Source organism: Oncorhynchus masou, chromosome 6, assembly GCF_036934945.1.
Source record: "Oncorhynchus masou masou isolate Uvic2021 chromosome 6, UVic_Omas_1.1, whole genome shotgun sequence".
Taxonomy (NCBI): domain Eukaryota; kingdom Metazoa; phylum Chordata; class Actinopteri; order Salmoniformes; family Salmonidae; genus Oncorhynchus; species Oncorhynchus masou.
In genome coordinates, this window is record NC_088217.1 from 37,785,909 (window position 1) to 37,807,145 (window position 21,237).

Consider the following 21,237-nt stretch of genomic DNA (forward strand, 5'->3'; position numbering starts at 1 on the left):
TGCTTGTTCCTGATCTGTCACTGTTTCAATCATTGGATCACATAGGAAAGGAAATCCCTTTATCAAGGTTGCTTTTTTAGCCCATTGAAAAAGATGTACATTCATCCCTGGTCTACCAAGCAGAGTCACGTGTTTAAAAGCAGGCCCTGGTCTACCAAGCAGAGTCACGTGTTTAAAAGCAGGCCCTGGTCTACCAAGCAGAGTCACGTGTTTAAAAGCAGGCCCTGGTCTACCAAGCAGAGTCACGTGTTTAAAAGCAGGCCCTGGTCTACCAAGCAGAGTCACGTGTTTAAAAGCAGGCCCTGGTCTACCAAGCAGAGTCACGTGTTTAAAAGCAGGCCCTGGTCTACCAAGCAGAGTCACGTGTTTAAAAGCAGGCCCTGGTCTACCAAGCAGAGTCACGTGTTTAAAAGCAGGCCCTGGTCTACCAAGCAGAGTCAGTTTAAAAGCAGGCCCTGGTCTACCAAGCAGAGTCACGTGTTTAAAAGCAGGCCCTGGTCTACCAAGCAGAGTCACGTGTTTAAAAGCAGGCCCTGGTCTACCAAGCAGAGTCACGTGTTTAAAAGCAGGCCCTGGTCTACCAAGCAGAGTCACGTGTTTAAAAGCAGGCCCTGGTCTAAAAGCAGGCAAGCAGAGTCACGTGTTTAAAAGCAGGCCCTGGTCTACCAAGCAGAGTCACGTGTTTAAAAGCAGGCCCTGGTCTACCAAGCAGAGTCACGTGTTTAAAAGCAGGCCCTGGTCTACCAAGCAGAGTCACGTGTTTAAAAGCAGGCCCTGGTCTACAAGCAGGTGGTTTAAAAGCAGTGCCCAAGCAGAGTCAGTGTTTAAAAGGGCCCTGGTCTAGGGCTGTGTTTTTGGTCTACCAAGCAGAGCTGTTTCAACAGGGCTACCAGTGGTTGAAGGACAAGATCTTGAGCGAGGAGTCACGTGTTTAAAAGCAGGCCCTGGTCTACCAAGCAGAGTCGTGTTTAAAAGCAGGCCCTGAAAGAGCTGTTTAAAAGCAGGCACCGCAGAGCGGCTGGGCTGCACTCTGCCCCAGCTCGCAGATCGGTGTTTAAAAGCAGGCCCTGGTCTACCAAGCACACGTGTTTAAAAGCAGGCCCTGGTCTACCAAGCAGAGTCACGTGTCTGTCTGTCACGTGTTTCAGGCCCTCTGCCTCAGTGTTGGGCAGGGCTGTGTTTTTGAGCAGGCTGTTTCAACAGGGCTGTGGTTGAAGGACAAGATCACTGGAGGGCCAGTCAGGTGGCTGCAACCAGATGGTTTTCAGCTGTGTGTGTGTCTGTGTGTGTCCCTCTGCCTGTGATTCGTGGACGGTCACTGCCAGTCAGGTGGCTAACCAGATGGTTTTCAGCTGTTGGTGTGTGTGTGTGTGTGTGTGTGTGTGTGTGTGTGTGTGTGTGTGTGTGTGTGTGTGTGTGTTAGAGAATGTTTGTCTGTACTATGTTGTATGTCTGTTTGTGGTTAACTAGTTATTCCTCCTAAATCCAAGCCAGTGGTAATAACTTGCTATTGATTTTGTTTGTTAGTTTACTGTCTCGTGGTGTATATCTATATACGACGAGGAAGTTTCTCATTTCCCCAAGTCAGCAGTTACATGAAATGCCAGACATAAATCCAGTGAGTGGCCCATATTGATTTACAGTCGAACAGGGAGAGGGGGAACGAGCCTGTAGACAGATTCCCAGCCCCATGGAGAGCTATTAAAGTGTCACAAATGAGAGAGAGACTGTAAATCTAGGCCTACACAACACCTCACTCTGCATATCAAGGCGCATTTTACACCCAACCTGTAATGCAGTGTCATAGATTAGGTTTCACGGCCCATTAGCAGACACCTAGTACACTGTAGCTCCCAATCATTATACATCTCTGTGGCACTTTCACAAACAGCCTGGACAGAGTTATGTCCTGAGACCACTATTTTATGTCACCCGAGAGCAGTGGTATTAAGAAAACTAAATGAAATACTTTTAAGTACTACTTAAGTCGTTTTGGGGGGGGGGTATCTGTACTTTACTATTCATATTTTTGACAACTTTTACTTCACTAAATTCCTACAGACAATAATGTACTTTTTACTACATACATTTTCCCTGAAACCCAAAAGTACATTTCAAATGCTTAGCAGGACAGGAAAATGTTCAGTATTATCAAGAGAATGCACAGTCATCTTTACTGCCTCTGATCTGGCGGACTCACTAAACACAAATGTTTCATTTGTAAATGATGTCTGAGTGTGCTCCTAGTTATCTGTAAATGTAAAAAAATATATATATAAAAAAATACTTGTGCTGTCTGGTTTGCTAAATATAAGGAATTTTAAATTATTCATAGCATTTGCTTTTGATACTAAAGTATATTTAAAACCTTATACTTTTACTAAAGTAGACTAGTATTTTACTGGGTGATTTATTTATTATTAAGGTATCTTTACTTTTATTCAACTCTGACAATTTGGTACTTTTTCCACCACTGCCCGGGTGTCTCTACATTGGAAAAAAGTACAGATTAAATACACATTAGGCCTCTTAGCTTGACCCGTTTAGTTACCCAAAGCCTGCTATTTTACACAGTTTGTAGCCTAGCTTTGCAGCTGTTATACGGTAAAGTAGCAGTGTGACTTCGTAGAGGATGTTGGCCAGGCCAGTGAGTGAATAATCTCTGTCATCTGTTAGACAGTTCCATGTAGACTACTACAGCCATCCCATCCTGACCTGAGGAAACCTTGGTTGTCATATCAAATCCTGTAGGGTCAGACCTGTTTCTGGAAGTGGACTCCGTCTCATCATCACTGTGGTGCCTGGAGATTCTAATCTCACACTGACAGTGTTTGAACCTCACCACAGAGGTTTGAACACACTGGCACCAAGTCTCAATGCAGTAGTACACTATTCCTCTTATACAGTATCAAATATCCCACAACTATATTAGCAAACACAGTGGGGTTGTGTTTTAGGTGTGTAGGGTTAGGTATTTGTGTTTGTTGTGTGAGTGTACTGTATGTGTAGTGCATGTACTTAGTAGTTGTATTTTTTGAAGAGACATTTGGTGTTTGGTACGTGTATGATGCAGTGGTATACTGTACATGGTGTTGGTATGTTTGAGGCAGGGGTCTATGTTTTGTAGGGTTGGGAGGGACAGGGTTATGTGGGAGAGGAAGAGGTGTGTGTGTGTGTGTGTGTGTGTGTGTGTGTGTGTGTGTGTGTGTGTGTGTGTGTGTGTGTGTGTGTGTGTGTGTGTGTGTGTGTGTGTGTGTGTGTGTGTGTGTGTGTGTGTGTGTGTGTGTGTGTGTGTGTGTGTGTGTGTGTGTGTGTGTGTGTGTGTTTGCCATGGTGGGGGTGTCATTGCTGTTTACCCGTCCCCTACAGCGTGGTGCCTACGGAACGAGGGGGTGAGCTCCGTACTCTTGGGGGCATCCAACACCGACCAGCTGATGGAGAATATAGCAGCAATACAGGTGAGAACACAGTGGGGGTCCAGGTGAGGACACAGTGAGGGTCCAGGTAGGTGGGATTGGGTGGGTGGGGTGTGTCTGCGCAAGAGAAAGTGTGCAGATTTGCATAATATGTCAATGAGCATTGATATTCAATCAACATTTTTAATTGGTTCAAAATGCCATCTCTCCCTGTCCATAACCATCTATAATAGAATTGTTCTTGTTTTTGTCTTTCCTGGAAAGAGTGCTGCCTCTCGGCCAGTCAGTTTGTTGTAATATGCTTGGATGCTTTACTGTACAAGTTAATAAGGTCAGCAGAGTATCAATCAACAGGGACATTTGAGGCTAGCTTGCGGCGCTGCTACTTTCCTAGATAAGATGCTCTCATTTAATGGGATTTTCAAACCATCAGGGTTTTATGTTCTTTCATCACATTATGTCTGGCTTGAGATAAATTGTTTTCCCATTTCCTAGTATGTACCGTGTGTGTGTGTTACTGGTCCTCACTAGGATAGTAAAATAAGGACATTTCAAGTAGGGACATTTCGTCGGTCCCCACAAGGAATAGGGCTATTTTAGATTTAAGGGTTAGGTTGATGGTTAAGGTTACAATTAGGCTCAGGGATTAGTGTTAGGTTTTAGGTTAGGGGTTTGGAGTTAAGATTAGGGTTAGGTTTTAGGTTAGTGGTTTGGAGTTAAGATTAGGGTTAGGTTAGGGGTTTGGAGTTAAGATTAGATTAGGGTTTGGAGTTAAGATTAGGGTTAGGTTAGGGGTTTGGAGTTAAGATTAGGGTTAGGTTTTAGGTTAGGGGTTTGGAGTTAAGATTAGGGTTAGGTTTTAGGTTAGGGGTTTGGAGTTAAGATTAGGGTTAGGTTAGGGGTTTGGAGTTAAGATTAGGGTTAGGTTTTAGGTTAGGGGTTTGGAGTTAAGATTAGGGTTAGGTTAGGGGTTTGGAGTTAAAATTAGGGTTAGGGTTAGGGGTTTGGAGTTAAGATTAGGGTTAGGTTAGGGGTTTGGAATTAAGATTATGGTTCAATTAAATGTTTATGGTTAGCGGTTAGGGAAAATAGGATTTTGAATGGGAATCAATTGTTTGTTCCCCACATGGATAGTAAAACCAATATGGGCATGGGTACTCAGTGCATTTGATACAAAGTATGTGCAATCTATACACGTGAACCTTCTGTTTCCTTCAATGCATCTGTAATTTCTCCTGCAGGTTCTTCCCAAACTATCCTCCTCAATCACACACGAGGTAGATAGCATCCTGGGGAACAAGCCGTACAGTAAAAAGGACTACCGTTCCTAACTCACCACCACGCCAGCCAGCAGGGCTGCTCCAGGGCTGCTCCAGGGCTGCTCCAGGGCTGCTCCAGGGCTGCTCCAGGGCTGCAGCACAGCGCCATGCCCCACCTTTGCCTGATCCTCCGTTTGCTTGAGCTTTTACTGAATTAGACCCCGGCGCATGAGTCTGACCCCGCCTCAGCCACCCTGGGGAGCATCATGTAGACTTCCAGAGAAAAGGATGAAGAAATAGAGAGAGATGGTCACATCTGCAGGGAAGGAAGGACAGATAGAAGAAATATGTCTTTTTAAAACTGAAGAAAAAATATGTTTATAAAAAACATGCTTGCTTGGCAGCCAGATATTTCTTTTTTTTTTTTGCATTTGTTTCTCTAAATACTGAATGCATACCAATGGATTTAAGTTTATACAAATATACAACAAAAACTCTGTTGCACATGTATGCCACACATTAGTTTTTTTGGAGTTCTGTTTAATATGTACATCACAGTTTCTCTGAAACAGCTGTTTGTGTCGTCTACATATTATCAGTGTACCAGCCTCATCGCAGGCAGAACAATCAGCACTTTACAATTGTACAGTTCAGTCATTGAGAGGTTGTGGAATATGTGAGAGGATGAAATAACTAAACTATATCACACACGGTGAGTCATTGCACTGTAGGATCTCCTCCCCTGTTTCAGTTTCCTACCTGTTCCCCTTAGTCAGTCTGGTCTCCACAGTGCTGGTTCATGACAGACTGTTATTTGACAATAGTCCCTGGCCAACGGAAACGCTAGTTCGTTTAAGTGGCAGCCCTTCCTGCCCAATAGGAGTGAAGGCTCAGGGATCGGAACAGTATTTAATGTCCATGTCTTTCTTTCATGTGTGGACACCTAATGGGGACCTGTCCACTGTCAACCCAGGACATTTTCACGTGGCTTTGAGCCAAAGATATTCTAACATCTTTCAACGCCACATCTACGTGGGTGTGGCTTGTTGGAAGAGTATAGCAACCGTCTTAAAGCCTATACTATCCAGCTTATTTATTACCTATTGACTCTCTTCACGTGTACAGTATAATCACTTGATCATGCTGTTCTATGCTTATACCCACATACACAGTACACATTAATTGTACACTCCTCCTATTTAGGGAATGATACGTTGATTTTCAGAAGGCAGATGATAATCTATACCTTTTCAATAATCATATACATTGCACCCTGAAGACATCTGCCGCTGCCCTCGTTTTCACTCTCTAGCTGTTAGGTCCTCTCTTACTGTGAGACAAAGCGCAAAGTGGATAGCATGTGATACGTCCTCCATGCATGAGCCTTCGTCCAACAGCCTCTGGGGATTATTCAGGCCAAGCAAAGTCATGGTTACAAGAGTAAACTAACACGTGTAAATATAAGGATACTCACTCCTCTTTCCTAACTCATTCTCTGGTTCAACGCATTCTGTTTTCTAGTACTGTAGGTCAAGGTCACACGTTCAGTAAAAACTTGCAGTATCTTTTTTTACAATCAGGGTCAAGTCTTAATGCTATGTATGTTTTTGTAGGTATTTGTTTGTTTTTTAATGCAATACTATCAAGTAAATGTTGAAATGTATCTTTCATGCAAACATTTTTATTAGTGCTTGGTAATGGAGTCACAGCCAGTTAACATATTTTGGGGAGGTATATGCAAACCTGCGTAACATGCAGTTCTTTAGTGATAATCCATTAATGTAACATATCTGATAAAGTACTTAGCTGACTATATCATAAGTACTTAGCTGACTATATCATAAGTACTTAGCTGACTATATCATAAGTACTTAGCTGACTATATCAAGACCAATTTTGGTATCATTTGATGCAATATTTCATCATGAAAATACTGATAATACAAAGAGATTTCCGGTAACAGAGTTACATGGTAACGGAGTTATAAACATGCAAAATAGCATATTGCAGTAAAATTATCTCTGGATCGATATTTCTAGGACAATTTCCTGATTGAATGTGTCATGGAGCCATATGGGGGTCATAAAATGATTCAAAATCATGTAAAGTAAGTATTGTTTCATTTCTGGACAGCTGTGACTCCATCACCAAGCACTAATCAATATTTTGCATGAAAGATATATTTGAACAATTACTTGTTAATATTGCGTTAAAGCACTAACAAATACCTACACATGCATATATAGCATTAAGATTTGCCCTGATTATAAAAATATATGCCTATTTTTTTATAGTGGGAGTATGACTCCGTTACCCTCCGCAAGGCCTTGCCCTTGTGTCATTGGATTGAAGGGATGTCAATCATGGAGGGGCTGTGCTTCGCCTGTCAAATTGAAAGGTGACGAGATTGAGTAGATATTGAATTACAAAATCTTTTTGCATATTAAACTACGTACAAATATCCTTTCTTTTAGTTATTTAAATGTTTTTAGGTCGAATACTTTAAAAATATATATAAATTAAATCCATTAAATAATTTTTACACATTTAACCTTTGAAAATAATGTCCAATGATGAACTAAAAAGGATAATAATGTTCTAATGTACATATTGGAGATGTCATTTGCTGTAGAAAAAAAGGGGAATACAGTCATGCTTGATTTTGTACAAAGTAACACTCATGTTTAAACCATCATAACTTTTGACAGGATACAGTTACATACATAATGAAGTGTACTCTAGAAACTACACAAAGCCCTTTATCATTGTATATATGGCATCAAGTAACTTGTAGTTTTTTATGTAGATGCTAACCATGGTGTGACCTGGCCCTGTCGTGTCAGTGAGTCGGGCGAAACTGACATGATGAGTGAAGTGTAGATGCTTCTCGGGCAAAGTGAAGAGGAGATTTGGAGAATCAGAATGAGTGAGGTGTGTATGTGTGGCTTGCGCCTCGGGTCAGACAACAAATAATTGGCGTAGATACAGGGTCAAAGTGTGTGTGTGGAGGGGAAACAAATCTTTCTAGCGTCTGTGTTAAATGGGAACTGTACATTTTGATTTGTCTGGTACTATGTCTTGAGGGAATTAGTGGCAAAAGCCAATGTGGTTTTCCCAGAAGAAGAAAAAACACTTTCATAATGTATCATGATTTTCTGTCTTACTGTCTGTCAGGTAATTGTGGAAATTGTGCAGCAGAAATGTTTCATAAAATAAAAAGCTCAAAGGCACTGTCACAATGAATTTTCCCTAGACATATTTGGTGGTCTTTGTCACACTATCAATTCAATATCACACGTACATGCACAGAGCTGTGCACTGATTTGTCTGGTGATAACTGTGATGGTGTTGAATGTAGCTCCATCTCGCCCCCAGGGCTGTGCTGTAGAGAGAGAGACTGTGCTGTAGAGAGAGAGACTGTGTTGTAGAGAGAGACTGTGTTGTAGAGAGAGGCTGCTCTGTGGAGAGAGAGGCTGCTCTGTGGAGAGAGAGGCTGCTCTGTGGAGAGAGAGGCTGCTCTGTGGAGAGAGAGGCTGCTCTGTGGAGAGAGAGGCTGCTCTGTAGAGAGAGGCTGCTCTGTGGAGAGAGCGGCTGCGCTGTAGAGAGAGCGGCTGCGCTGTAGAGAGAGAGACTGCGCTGTCGAGAGAGAGACTGTGTTGTAGAGCGAGACTGTGTTGTAGAGAGAGGCTGCTCTGTGGAGAGAGAGGCTGCTCTGTGGAGAGAGAGGCTGCTCTGTGGAGAGAGAGAGAGAGGCTGCTCTGTGGAGAGAGAGGCTGCTCTGTGGAGAGAGAGGCTGCTCTGTGGAGAGAGAGGCTGCTCTGTAGAGAGAGAGGCTGCTCTGTAGAGAGAGCGGCTGCGCTGTAGAGAGAGCGGCTGCGCTGTAGAGAGAGCGGCTGCGCTGTAGAGAGAGCGGCTGCGCTGTAGAGAGAGCGGCTGCGCTGTAGAGAGAGCGGCTGCGCTGTAGAGAGAGCGGCTGCGCTGTAGAGAGAGCGGCTGCGCTGTAGAGAGAGAGGCTGCGCTGTAGAGAGAGAGGCTGCGCTGTAGAGAGAGGCTGCGCTGTAGAGAGAGAGGCTGCGCTGTAGAGAGAGAGGCTGCGCTGTAGAGAGAAAGGCTGAGCTGTAGAGAGAGATGAGCACCACAGAGCTCCTCTATTTACAGGACCACTCTGGCAACACGACAGCGTGTGAAGTGCACTCTTGGAAGAGCTTGCTCCTTTCTGACGTAGTGGATAATGCTAGACAAGCAGTGTGGATGATTTTATAAGAATTTGAGGTGTGTGAGTCAGGCTGTTTAGTGAGTAGACTCATCGTTGCAGGGTCTCTTGTCTCCCTGTCCAGTGTTGCCCTCTGACAGCCTCCCTTTGCACAGCCACCGTTCCATACATATCATAGTATTGATGTTACTATCAGCTCAGAAACCTTTGAAACCAGCCCTGTAGATGAATGATGCTCATCTCACAGAATGCCGTATGTTAGAGATTATTTTTTGTATGTTCGGGCCTTTAACGTAGAAGAAGCAGAAGAGGGAGAATAAAAGTGTCTTTTTATTTTCATTTTCAACATGCTGCATTTTCCTCTTAATATTGTATCAGTGTAAAGATAAAATAAGCAATTTATTTGTATTGTGTATATTGTGCAGAATGCTCTCAAATGAATGCAATGGCAGACTACCTTCTCTCAGTGATGATGCCCTAACTAGTCATCTCCTGTATGTACATAGTTTGACCTTTATATTTATGGTTGTGGTCACCTCTGCCTTTTCATTTGCAGGCATTGCTAACTGCACTGTGCTTCAATCTGCATTTAGATCAGATGTACAGCTTCGTCTTTAATGAAATGATAATGAAAAAATAAGAATGTAAAAACAGTTCCCTGTGTTTGACTTTTTCATTCATTGATTGTGTTTGATATTTTATGGGTTATTTACTAGGTGTCCCGATTAGAAAATCCTCTTGACTCCAGTCATAGACAGAATACACTTACCTATTGCATTATCTTGAACTGTATACAATATACTGTATAAAATATAAATATATGTAAAGAGCACTTTATACACAAAAAACAAAAAGGTACTGTTTACCATGACTGGGCTGAGCCCACTGTCTGCTCAAGTTATATTGTGTCTCCTGAATCATTGTGCAATCCAATGGGGTGAACTCTAAACTTTGAGGATATGAATCAGAATCACCCACGCAAACGTACTTTGGTAAACAAAAATGTACTGACCAATATGTAGATAATATACTGTCTTCTGGTCAACATATATTGAATTAAAGCGCCATAGCACCAACATTCTTATAACAAGTCGCTTCATATAAAGTACAGAATATCAAACATAACTTTATGCTATTTACTGCAATTAGACATCACAATATTATACTGGATTGGAAATATCATTGAAAGCGCTTTTTCAGGTGCTCAAATCACTTTGCATTGTCTGATAGGATTCACCTCACTACTTTCCAAAAGCATAGATACTTGGGTTATGTTGGCTCTGATGGCTCATTCATAAGGACAGATTCAAATAATGAATCATTTACAGTATATGATGTAGAAGTGATGGGATTTGTATAATAATGCCACATGTATACTGTTTATCCACATATTCCATGAACATTTCTGGGGTAAATGACGACAACCAAAGCATAAAACACTACAGAATTGCCCAGTATACAAAACAAATACATACAATAGTATAGCATTGCATAGTATACACAACAAATACATACAATAGTATAGCATTGCATAGTATACACAACAAATACATACAATAGTATAGCATTGCATAGTATACACAACAAATACATACAATAGTATAGCATTGCATAGTATACACAACAAATACATACAATAGTATAGCATTGCATAGTATACAAAACAAATACATACAATAGTATAGCATTGCATAGTATACAAAACAAATATCAAGTACAATAGTGAGTCGGTGAATCTCTGAAATAAAAAATTAGTGTTAGCGTTGGACGTTCAGCAACTGTCGCCAAACACATCTTTATCCCGCGTGGTTTGTCCAGGGGGGGAGTGTGCAGAGGAGGCTGGAGTGGGGAGATCTATTCAGCCTCTCTCTACAACACGGGCTCTATTCAATCCGTATCGCGGAAATTCAGCATTATAGCTTGATTTGAATTTAAAGGCAATGTTCCTGCTTTAGCAGACACTGCATGCAAGGTAAACGCTGCAGATGCCGGCCAATAGGTCATTACCTTTAAATCGAACGCTTCAGCGACACACAATGAATAGAGCTCCAAGTCCTGGTAAACACTGGCCGCCCTCTAACTACCAGAAAGGGGGTCACAACATACCGTACCTCATCACTGATGCCTGAGTGGGAGATGCACATGTATACAGTATGCACATGAACACAAACAATGAAAGCCCTGCACAGTTCACAGCATACACACACACCAAAGCATTAACCACCCGAGAGCAAACACTGAGAACATTTCTCCTTAGAGTCCATTTCTCCATGTCTGTCATCCAGCTCCTGTGGGTGCAGCAGTATTCTGTCCCGTTGAGGTGAGTATGTCTGAAATAATAATATCCAACCTTTTAATTCAGTTCGGCTTCAGCGAAGCTTGTGCTGCTGCCCCAGCCTCTTACAGTCGGAGGCTCATTGGCGATTGGAGGCTCCGACCAAAAGGGTGCGCTATAACGCATTGTCTAGATGTGCGTTATCCTCCCTCCTGCTTCTGTAGGGGAGGCGTGGAGGCCCACCTGAGGACACACACACACACAGGGTCGACTGACAGCTCCTCCCCCTCTATCTCAGCACACAGGACACACTCATTACAGACAAACAACAACACAACCAGAACCACCAACGGAAGAAATGCGTAACCTCAATGTGTTCAACCTCCCTGCAGCCAAAACCAAGTGTCAGCACTAAAACCAGTTGTTTCTTTTCTAAACAGGGGGAAACATTCAGTTCCAGTCCAGCTTCATTACAACCCTGTCACCAGATACACTATGCCTGCTGCGGTGAGGGCAGTGTGGTGTGTGTTAGTCACTCATCACTACCTTCCTGACAGGTGAGTCCGATCCAGCTGTTGAGACATGTGCAGCGGCCGTTCCGATGGTCACAGTGAGCCGCGTTGTAACACACACAGCTCTCTGTGCAGTCTGGCCCATAGCGGTTTGCTTTGCAGGCTGACAACAAACACACACACACACATAGGTAAGACGATACCTCATTAGACACCAGAACATAATTAGAAAAGGCCTCTTAAACAGATCGCCACCTGAGGTACCATCACATAGAACATTCGGAATGCTCCTCAATCTTACCAGTGTCACACCTGGGTCCAGTCTTGCCTGAGGTGCACAGACACCTGCCACTCACAGGGTCACAGGGCGTGCCCTCCTCACAGTCACATGACTTGGCACAGTTCACACCAAACGTGCCCTGTTGACACTCTGAAAACAGACGTAGGGTAAGAGCAACACCCTATTTAGAATGAATAAATCCTGTCAGAAGGCCTACATTTCAAACTCAAAGTCATCATCATCTACTAGATACCATCAGCTCAGTAACTGCATAAGGCAGAGATCTCACCTCTGTGACAACGGGAGCCATGGTACCCTGGAGGACAGATACAGAACCCAGTGGAGGGGTTGCAGGACGCCTTGTTCAGACAGGTACACTGGAGTTGGCACAGAGGGCCATGGAGACCAGGGGGGCACGCTGAGGACAGGGCCAGGACACTTTAGAAACAGTATGAAAGACTACTACTTGCACGCTTCCTTTTTTGTGCTTTCATTTTGAGATTTGCTAAGCGCAATTATGTCTATGTCCAGTTCGGAGGAGCGCTGTGTGAGCTTTTGAGACAATAGAATTACCTTGCAGTGTCTTTTAATGCTGTGCTGACGTGTGTGTGTGTGTGTGTGTGTGTGTGTGTGTGTGTGTGTGTGTGTGTGTGTGTGTGTGTGTGTGTGTGTGTGTGTGTGTGTGTGTGTGTGTGTGTGTGTGTGTGTGTGTGTGTGTCACTCACCATGTTCACACTGATGTCCGTAGTATCCTGGACCACACTGGCAGGTTCCAGTCACCCTGTCACAGGTGCCATTGTTCCAGCAGTCACACTTCAGCTGGCAGTTACCTCCAAATGTCCCCGGAGGACATTCTATCAGACAGACAGACACACACACACACACACACACACAGAGGCAGCATAACTACAGTGTACCATATTCTGAATGAAAACCAGCACTGAGAGTTGAGTTATTACATTCAAAGCTATTTCCTATGATTTTGTAAAGGTGCACTGTACAGTATCTCTCACCTGTGTCACAGTGAGCCCCAGTCCAGCCCAGACCACAGGTACAGCTTCCAGAGACAGAGTCACACAGTCCTCCGTTACTGCAGTTACAGAGGATAGCACAGTCCTCTCCAAACCAACCAGGAGCACAGCCTGCCAATACACAGATAGTACACATAACAAACACACACACATATTACAAACATAGTTCAAACACACACATATATTACAAACCTATTACAAACCCTAACTTATAGACAGACAGAGACGCAAAGAGTCCTATTTGTGTTGTAAAAATACTTCCACGCGTAGTGATCTGTTCAACTCAATTCATTAGAGAAAACCTACCTTGTCCACAGTCCTCTCCTCTTCGCCCAGGGCTGCAGTAACATCTACCAGTGACAGGATCATTCTGTGCCCCCTCTCCACACAGTGTCACGCGGGCACAGTCCTGCCCATAACGACCAGCTGGGCACGCTTTCAACAGGGTACAGGAGATTAAGCACCATGGTTTTTCTAATATTACTTCAGAAGCTATGATTGTTGTGGAGGTGTTACATTTATTCAGTGCTATAAAGAGCTGAGTATGAACTCACTGATGTTGCAGTGTGCTCCGATGAACCCTGCTGTGCATTCACAGGTGCCAGAGGTGGACCTGCACTTCCCACTGTTCTGACACTGGCACTCTCGCTCACAGTCGGGACCATACCAACCTTTCTGACACTCTGGGTACCCAAAACACATACCAAACGGTTTTAAGATAGAGTAATGGCATCCCTTATGGAAGGTTATGAAGGTGTCATTACCAGCAGAGGGGGGTAGTGTACAATACATACCCTGGTTACATTTAGGACCTTGGAAGCCTGGTGCGCAGTAACACAACCCAGTCACTGGGTGGCAGAGCTGGTTGGTCTCAGAACACTGGCACACCTGGTTACAGTTGAGTCCATGTGTCCCTGAGAGACAGGCTGATGGTGCAGACAGACAGACAGACAGACAGACAGACAGACGAGGTAAGCAACATTAAAAGCGAGACATTACAGCTGAAAGTCCAGACTGACATAGTTTTTAATTTGACCCTTTTTTTTAACAGGTATCTTGACTGAGAACATATTCTAATTTTATAGCAATAGTTACAGGGGGATGAATGAGCCAATCGGAAGCAGAAGACATGGGCTGAGAGGTTTGTACAGGACTCACTCTGTTCACAGCCATTGCCAGTGAGTCCAGGGGGACAGCCACACTCCCCGGAGACATGGTGACAGGAAGTACCCTGGGGACAGGTGCAGCGTTGCACACAGCCCTTGCCATAGGTTCCAGGTAAACAGGCTGGTGGTAAAAAAGGAGGGAGAGTCAAAATCCTAAACAGGTATGGCTAAAAATAATTTCAGGGATAATAGAAAAAAGTTGTTATTATTAAAAGTAGGCCACCTTTATCACAGTGGGGTCCCCTCCAACCTGGTGGACAGAGGCAGTGCCCAGTAACGTGGTGACAGGGGGCTATATGCTCACACTGACAACTCTCCTCACAGCCAGCTCCAAACAAGCCTGTCCCACAGGCTGCAGTGGAGGAAAAGGACAGAGTAGGAACTCAGAGACTGGATGTGACAACAACCTTCACTCACAAAAGGGCGCTGTGTTGAAGGTACAGCGGAAACCTGTGAATTAATTCACCTCACAACATTGATGATGACAAAGACAGTATATGTCCACTTCTCTGTCACTCTTTCTCACCTTTTTCACAGCGCTCTCCGACCCAGCCAGGACCACAGTTGCACTGACCCGTCTGTCTGTCGCAGTGGCCCCCATTCTCACACTGACACTGCTGCTGGCAGTCGGCCCCGAACCGCCCTGATACACACTCTGTGGCGCCAACACACCAACCCACAGAGATATGGCAGGAAAGAACACGGGACATCGCATGTCAGAGCAGGCAAACCAGCCACAGGCTAACATAGAAACCTATGGTATTTCTGCCGAGGACAGCAATACCTTCTCCAAACCCTGTGGTTTGACCTAGCAGAAAGTTGGCACTAGGTGGTAATTAACCACTGAGTGGCTAGGTAACACCGCACCGGCAGCACAATTAGAGGTTTCCTGTGCCTAGAGTAGGATGGTGAGTTTGGCATGGAGGACCTGTTGAGGACCTGTTGAGACGTTTATATGGGCGCTGTGGGAGGATAGTGTGTGATGTAGAGTACATTGGGGTGGTGAACTGCAGCGTCTGTGTGGAGTCTGTTACAGGGCAGACAGGAGACTGTCTGCGGTCTGAGGTGCAGCTCTGTCTCACAGACAGCCAGGGAACACCACCAGTCAAAAACAAATGAGTTAAACTAGGACAAATTAGGACTGAGACTAATTTGATTCCCGAATACAGTAAAACAAAGCACAGGCCACTGTTCTAAATGGTTTCTAGTATTTAAGGTAATGTTATCCTTAAGCACGCTGTCCAGACCCCTCCAGTCAGAGCCTTAATGCTTTTCCAGTGCCTGCATTTCTAGTAGAGCTGGTGCTGAATGAGGATCATCCTGATTGGATAACGCTTTAGGTAAACAACCTCAGAACATCATGTGATATAGGTCTGAATAAGTAGGGTTAGCTAGGTTCATGGTGACTCTAAGCATCTGTATGGCTCTTTCAGTACCACTCACCTAGCCCGCAGGCTGCGCCCATCCACCCGTTGGCACAGGTACATTGCCCACTGATTCGGTCACATTTGGCTCCATTCTGACACAGGCAGTGTTGACGGCAGTCCGCCCCATAGAAGCCCACTGGGCATTCTGGGGGAAAAAATGGTAGACTCATTATCACTACATTATGGTTTCTCTAGAGAACTCATTCATTAACCTCTGTTCAAAGCGGTTGGACTCAAGCAATATTATTGTGCATAGCTAGTTAGGAGTACTACTCTAGTTCCACACTCACCCTGTGAGCAGCTGGGCCCTGACCAGCCAGGTGTACAGACACACTGCCCGTTCGCCGGGTGGCAGTTGCCATTATTATGGCAACCGCAGGTTTGGTTACATCCCTCCCCATAGAAACCAGCCAGGCATGCTGCAAGGCAAAGATAAGAAGCTGTTAACTTACAAAGAATCAATCATCAATCACACCAATGCAAAACATATATGTAATTTGTCTGGGATTTGAAATTGTTTCTTTTGCACAGGGTGCGTACTGGACAGGCTCTTTGAAGCGTGGGATGTCCAATACTCACTCAGTTTGCAGGTGGGACCGATCCAACCAGCTGGACACACACACGTCCCAGTGACATGGTTGCAGTGACCTCCATTCAGACAGACACACTTCTCCTGGCAGTCTGCCCCATAGAAGCCCTGGGGACAGGCTAAACAAACACACAGAGCCATTACATCTCAGCAAACAATACAGCATAATAACCCAATGATTCCAATAGGCTAATTGTACTGGATTATAGATACAGTTCAGGCTATGGTACGGTTATATAATTTGGGTTGTAGGTTACGTTTTAGGGAGTTTGGGAGGTTCTCTTACGTTTCTCACAGAAGGTTCCAGTCCAGCCCACCAGGCAGGTGCATGCTCCACTGACATGGTCACATGACCCCTTGTTGTCACACTGGCAGTGATGCCGACAGTCCAGACCGAAAGACCCCACTGGGCACTCTGAGACACAGAGAAGACACAACTACAGCAGGGCTTGACAGCGACATGCTCTGAGACAGTACTGCAACTGCACAATAGCAATTTAAGAATGCAGACTGAAAAGAAACAACCTTCGAAGCAGATATTTTGCTTGAGGAGTCATACCTTCATGGCATTGTGTCCCTGTGTAGCCGGCCTCACAGTTACACTGGCCCGTCACTGCGTCACAGCTGCCATCCCCATTCGTACAGTCACATTTCTCAGCACAGTCCAGTCCCCAGCGCCCAGAGTCACAGGCTGAAAAGGAAACAAACAAACAGGGGACCTTTTAATGAAATAGTTTTGATTCGGTAAGCTATTTTACATTTCTTTGGATTCATTTGAGACTCGATGCCACCCCCTCTCTACCTTTCCTGCAGTTATGTCCTGCCCAGCCAGGGTTACAAGTACAACGGCCCGTGACAGGGTGGCAGCGCCCGCTGTTTTCACACACGCAGCGCAGCTGGCATCCAACACCAAACCGTCCCGTCGGACATGCTACAGCACACACAGACACATGATAAAGCACGGTGAGCCAGAGAGTCACACAGCCTCTACATACATACTGTAAACACACATATTGCAATACCATACAGTTTCCATGACACTGGTTGAAATGACATACAAACATCAAATGTCATTTAACAAGAAATCCGTTGGTTATACCGGAATAATATTTATCCTTCTGTGTAAAAACACAGCCGATGAGAACATAGTTTATGACATGTCTGTGCCTCAGACAGAGGAGAATGTGGTTGGTGTTTTCATGACCCACGAGAAAGGCCTGCTCATCATGCATTTAACATCTCTTTCTAAAATTAGACCAAAACTACCACAAACGACCACAAATCTGCAATCACAGTTCTACCATTGATTCGCTCAAACTCACAGTTGTGACAGAGCCTGCCCATGTACCCAGGAGGACAGGAACAGGTTCCGTTGTGCTTGTCACACACTCCTCCATTCTCACAGACTGGACAGGCCTCATGGCAGCCCACGCCCCAGGATCCCTCCACACACACTGCAACACACAGCAAGAGTATCTGTTAGTGTCATCATCATCATCACAATGTTATGAACACTATAGTATCACCAGGTTTTTGCCTTACAATTCTCACAGCGTTTTCCTGATGTTCCAGCAGGACACAGACACTGGCCGCTCACTCTGTCACATGGAGCCCCTGAGCAGTCACAGGCCTGAGGGCAGCCTGGCCCAAACCTCCCCTCTGGACAGGCTAGAGGAGAGGACAGAGACAGTGCTAGTCTTCCTGAAAGAAGCCACATTCAGTACTGTAAACTGACCAACATGACATGAAATGCCTATCCCATGGGACCAACAGGACAACCTACCTTGATCACAGGTGTCACCACGGAGACCAGCCGGACACAGACGTTGGCACTTCCCAGTCACATGATCACAAGACAGTCCAAGCGGGCACTCACACTTGTTCTCACAGCCTGGGCCAAACGTGCCTGGGTCACACTCTGAGGTGGGAGGGGGGGACGTGATCAGAATTAAACACATAGAGCACTACAACACTGCTGGAGATACTGTAGATAAGAACTTTTGGTCCCAGCAGCCAGCACTGACCTTCCCTGCATGCATTGCCTTGCCAACCGGGCTTGCAGACGCAGGTGCCATGGCGACGGTGACACTCTAGAGTGTTCTGTTGGACACAATGACACTCCTCTGAACAGCCCGGTCCAAAGGCCCACTTGGGACATGCTGGATAGGGAAGGAGGGAGATAACATGTAGAATATTGAATAAGAACTGAATGAATAAGGTGAGTAATGAATATGAGTAGTGGTGAAAGGTGAGATGTGAGGGGTCAACAGTGAGTGACTCACGTAGATGGCAGAACCTCCCGTAGAGTCCAGGGTCACACAGACAGGCTCCGTAGGTGCGGTGGCAGCGCCCGTTACAGGCACAGTTACACTTCTTATTGCACTGTTTCCCATAGAAGCCCTTAGGACAGCCTACAGACAGTAAAGCATTGTTGTCAGGCAACTGAACTTGTCAATAGAGTGAATGACTGAGAGAGTGTTTTTGTACAGTATATGTTAACCAGTAGTTACTCACCATCCTGGCACATGTCTCCACTGACGCCAGGTGGGCAGCGACAGTTCCCATTAACAGGATCACAGGTGGCTCCGTTCATACACTTACAGGGAAATGAGCAGTTCTTGCCAAAGGATCCTTCAGGACAAGCTGTTAGGATAGAATAAAAATGTCTATATTTATCCATCATACAGAGATGTGTTGTTCCACAGAAAAACACACAGACATACGATTGATAATGTACAGTGTTGTGAGTGCAGTTTGTTTGCAGTCTGTATGTGTTTGTCGTGAGCAGACACGGACTCTGGTTGCAGATGAGGCCTGTCCATCCATCGGGACAGTGACATCCATCTCTCCCTGGGCCACACAGCCCTCCATTAGAACAGTCTTCACAGGTCAGACTGCAGTCATTGCCAAACGTGTTGTTCAGACACACTGCATACAAGACAAAGACGTTATTGATTATCACATTTCAGAACAAAATCTGTTTGTGGTTAGGGATTTGCCATCATCAACTACATTCTTCCTAGCACAGCAAACCCAGTGAGATGACCTTAAATTCTACAATACGGATTACTGTTTTCACATTAATACATCAAGGAACAACACAAAACAGATCCCAAGGCTCTCTGCCACAGTCTATAAGCTTCCCCATTACTACCCAGGTATGTAAAACAAAAAATCTGCTAACCAATTTGCCACCTGCTGTGGGGTATTTCCTTGCCCAGTAACTAGTAATTAAATAAGGAGGTCTTACGGTTTACCTCCTGTTGCTCGGACACATAGCTAATCAGATACAGGACCATAGTGTGTTTGTGTTCAGAGGCTCACCAAATTTCTCTGCCAACATGCTCTCAGCCAGCAGCTCTCCAGTGTCGTCATCCTCATAGTCATCATAGCGCTCCAGGGGCTGGTTGTAGTTCTGCAGCAGGGTGAGCTGAGGCTGAGGCAGGGGCCACACGGCATCCTGGCCCCCACTATACAGGGCCTCAACTGTATTCTCCAGCGCTGCAGAAAGAGAGAGAGAGAGGGGGGGGAGAGAGAGAGAGAGAGAGAGAGAGAGAGAGAGAGAGAGAGAGAGAGAGAGAGAGAGAGAGAGAGATTAAGAAAGCAAGAGGGAGAGCCAGAGAGAGAGGAGATTGTATAAGGGTAAAAGGTCCAAGTGGGACATGATGATGGTGGTGTGGCTCTAAGCAAAAACATCTAATTTGATTGGTGAAACTCACGTTCACAGGAGTGTCGGTCCTCGTCCAGACGAAAGCCTCGGCGGCAGAAACACTGGAAGGAGCCGGCGGTGTTCTGGCACATGTGACCACAGCCACCGTTAGCCGCCAGACATTCATCCACATCTACACAACACACACACAGTCCAGTCACTTTACAAAAACACTGCTCCTCAGTCAGGTAAATTGATATAAATAGCCAAAATCACTGATATTTAGCACTGAATCAATGTTCTTATGTATTAAACAATGTACAGCAAACCAAAAAATACAAACATGATTCTAATATTACAGCCTCATATATACACATATTAGTTCAACTGGAAGCAATCCAGGTTCAACAATTATTGTATAATGAGTGCTCCACTAAATCACTATCCTGAGGTTTTAAAGGGGAGAACATACCATTACAGCTACATCCGTCTGAGTTGAGGCGGTACCCCGCTGTGCAGTAACACTCATAGCCCCCAGGGTAGTTGGTACAGTCCTGCTCGCAGCAGGAGCTTCCCTCTCCACACTCGTCCAGGTCTGCCAAACAAAACACACAATAAAAAGCATCACTGGGAGAATCATGATATTAGGATATGTTTTGTCTAAAACTGATCTGAAGGGTTGAGGTTCGTCTCAAGACTGGTAAAGGTTCATCTCTAGACTGATTGGTAAAGGTTAGTCTCAAGACTGGTAAAGGTTAGTCCCTAGACTGAATGGTAAAGGTTAGTCTCTAGACTGACTGGTAAAGGTTAGTCTCAAGATTGGTAAAGGTTCATCTCTAGACTGATTGGTAAAGGTTAGTCTCAAGACTGGTAAAAGTTAGTCTCTAGACTGAATGGTAAAGGTTTGCCTCAAGACTGGCTGGTAAAGGTTAGTCCCTCGACTGAATGGTAAAGGTTAGTCTTTAGACTGAATGGTAAAGGTTAGTCTCTCGACTGAATGGTAAGGGTTAGTCTCTAGACTGAATGGTAAAGGTTAGTCTCTAGACTGAATGGTAAAGGTTAGTCTCAAGACTGACTGGTAAAGGTTAGTCCCTCGACTGAATGGTAAAGGTTAGTCTCTAGACTGGTAAAGGTTCATCTCTAGATTGAATGGTAAAGGTTCATCTCTAGACTGAATGGTAAAGGTTAGTCTCAAGACTGAATGGTAAAGGTTAGTCTCTAGACTGACTGGTAAAGGATAGTCTCGAGACTGGTAAAGGTTAATCTCTAGACTGAATGGTAAAGGTTAGTCCCTAGACTGAATGGTAAAGGTTAGTCTCTAGACTGAATGGTAAAGGTTAGTCTCTAGACTGAATGGTAAAGGTTAGTCTCTAGACTGAATGGTAAAGGTTAGTCCCTAGACTGACTGGTAAAGGTTAGT

At 44.8% G+C, this 21,237-nt stretch overlaps 1 protein-coding gene and 1 pseudogene across 1 annotated transcript in view; one reads left to right on the forward strand and one right to left on the reverse strand.

Annotated features, from left to right (window-relative positions):
- Positions 1-8,416, forward strand: part of LOC135542027 (voltage-gated potassium channel subunit beta-2-like) — a 111,550-nt pseudogene extending 103,134 nt beyond the window's left edge.
- Positions 8,417-9,184: 768 nt separating this feature from the next.
- Positions 9,185-21,237, reverse strand: part of LOC135542026 (multiple epidermal growth factor-like domains protein 6) — an 87,205-nt gene continuing 75,152 nt past the window's right edge. The window contains exons 11-38 of the mRNA XM_064968606.1: positions 20,290-20,412; positions 19,888-20,010; positions 19,493-19,669; positions 18,965-19,096; positions 18,683-18,811; positions 18,451-18,579; positions 18,193-18,327; positions 17,952-18,086; positions 17,711-17,836; positions 17,491-17,622; positions 16,971-17,099; positions 16,728-16,859; positions 16,455-16,583; positions 16,159-16,287; positions 15,870-15,998; positions 15,596-15,724; positions 14,679-14,807; positions 14,376-14,504; positions 14,145-14,273; positions 13,781-13,912; positions 13,541-13,669; positions 13,293-13,421; positions 12,969-13,097; positions 12,681-12,809; positions 12,245-12,373; positions 11,977-12,105; positions 11,710-11,838; positions 9,185-11,406 (exon numbers count right to left, since the gene is read on the reverse strand). Coding sequence (XP_064824678.1) covers positions 11,339-11,406; positions 11,710-11,838; positions 11,977-12,105; positions 12,245-12,373; positions 12,681-12,809; positions 12,969-13,097; positions 13,293-13,421; positions 13,541-13,669; positions 13,781-13,912; positions 14,145-14,273; positions 14,376-14,504; positions 14,679-14,807; positions 15,596-15,724; positions 15,870-15,998; positions 16,159-16,287; positions 16,455-16,583; positions 16,728-16,859; positions 16,971-17,099; positions 17,491-17,622; positions 17,711-17,836; positions 17,952-18,086; positions 18,193-18,327; positions 18,451-18,579; positions 18,683-18,811; positions 18,965-19,096; positions 19,493-19,669; positions 19,888-20,010; positions 20,290-20,412 — 3,608 coding nt within the window. The 3' untranslated portion in view covers positions 9,185-11,338. The remainder of the gene's footprint in view (positions 11,407-11,709; positions 11,839-11,976; positions 12,106-12,244; positions 12,374-12,680; positions 12,810-12,968; positions 13,098-13,292; positions 13,422-13,540; positions 13,670-13,780; positions 13,913-14,144; positions 14,274-14,375; positions 14,505-14,678; positions 14,808-15,595; positions 15,725-15,869; positions 15,999-16,158; positions 16,288-16,454; positions 16,584-16,727; positions 16,860-16,970; positions 17,100-17,490; positions 17,623-17,710; positions 17,837-17,951; positions 18,087-18,192; positions 18,328-18,450; positions 18,580-18,682; positions 18,812-18,964; positions 19,097-19,492; positions 19,670-19,887; positions 20,011-20,289; positions 20,413-21,237) is intronic.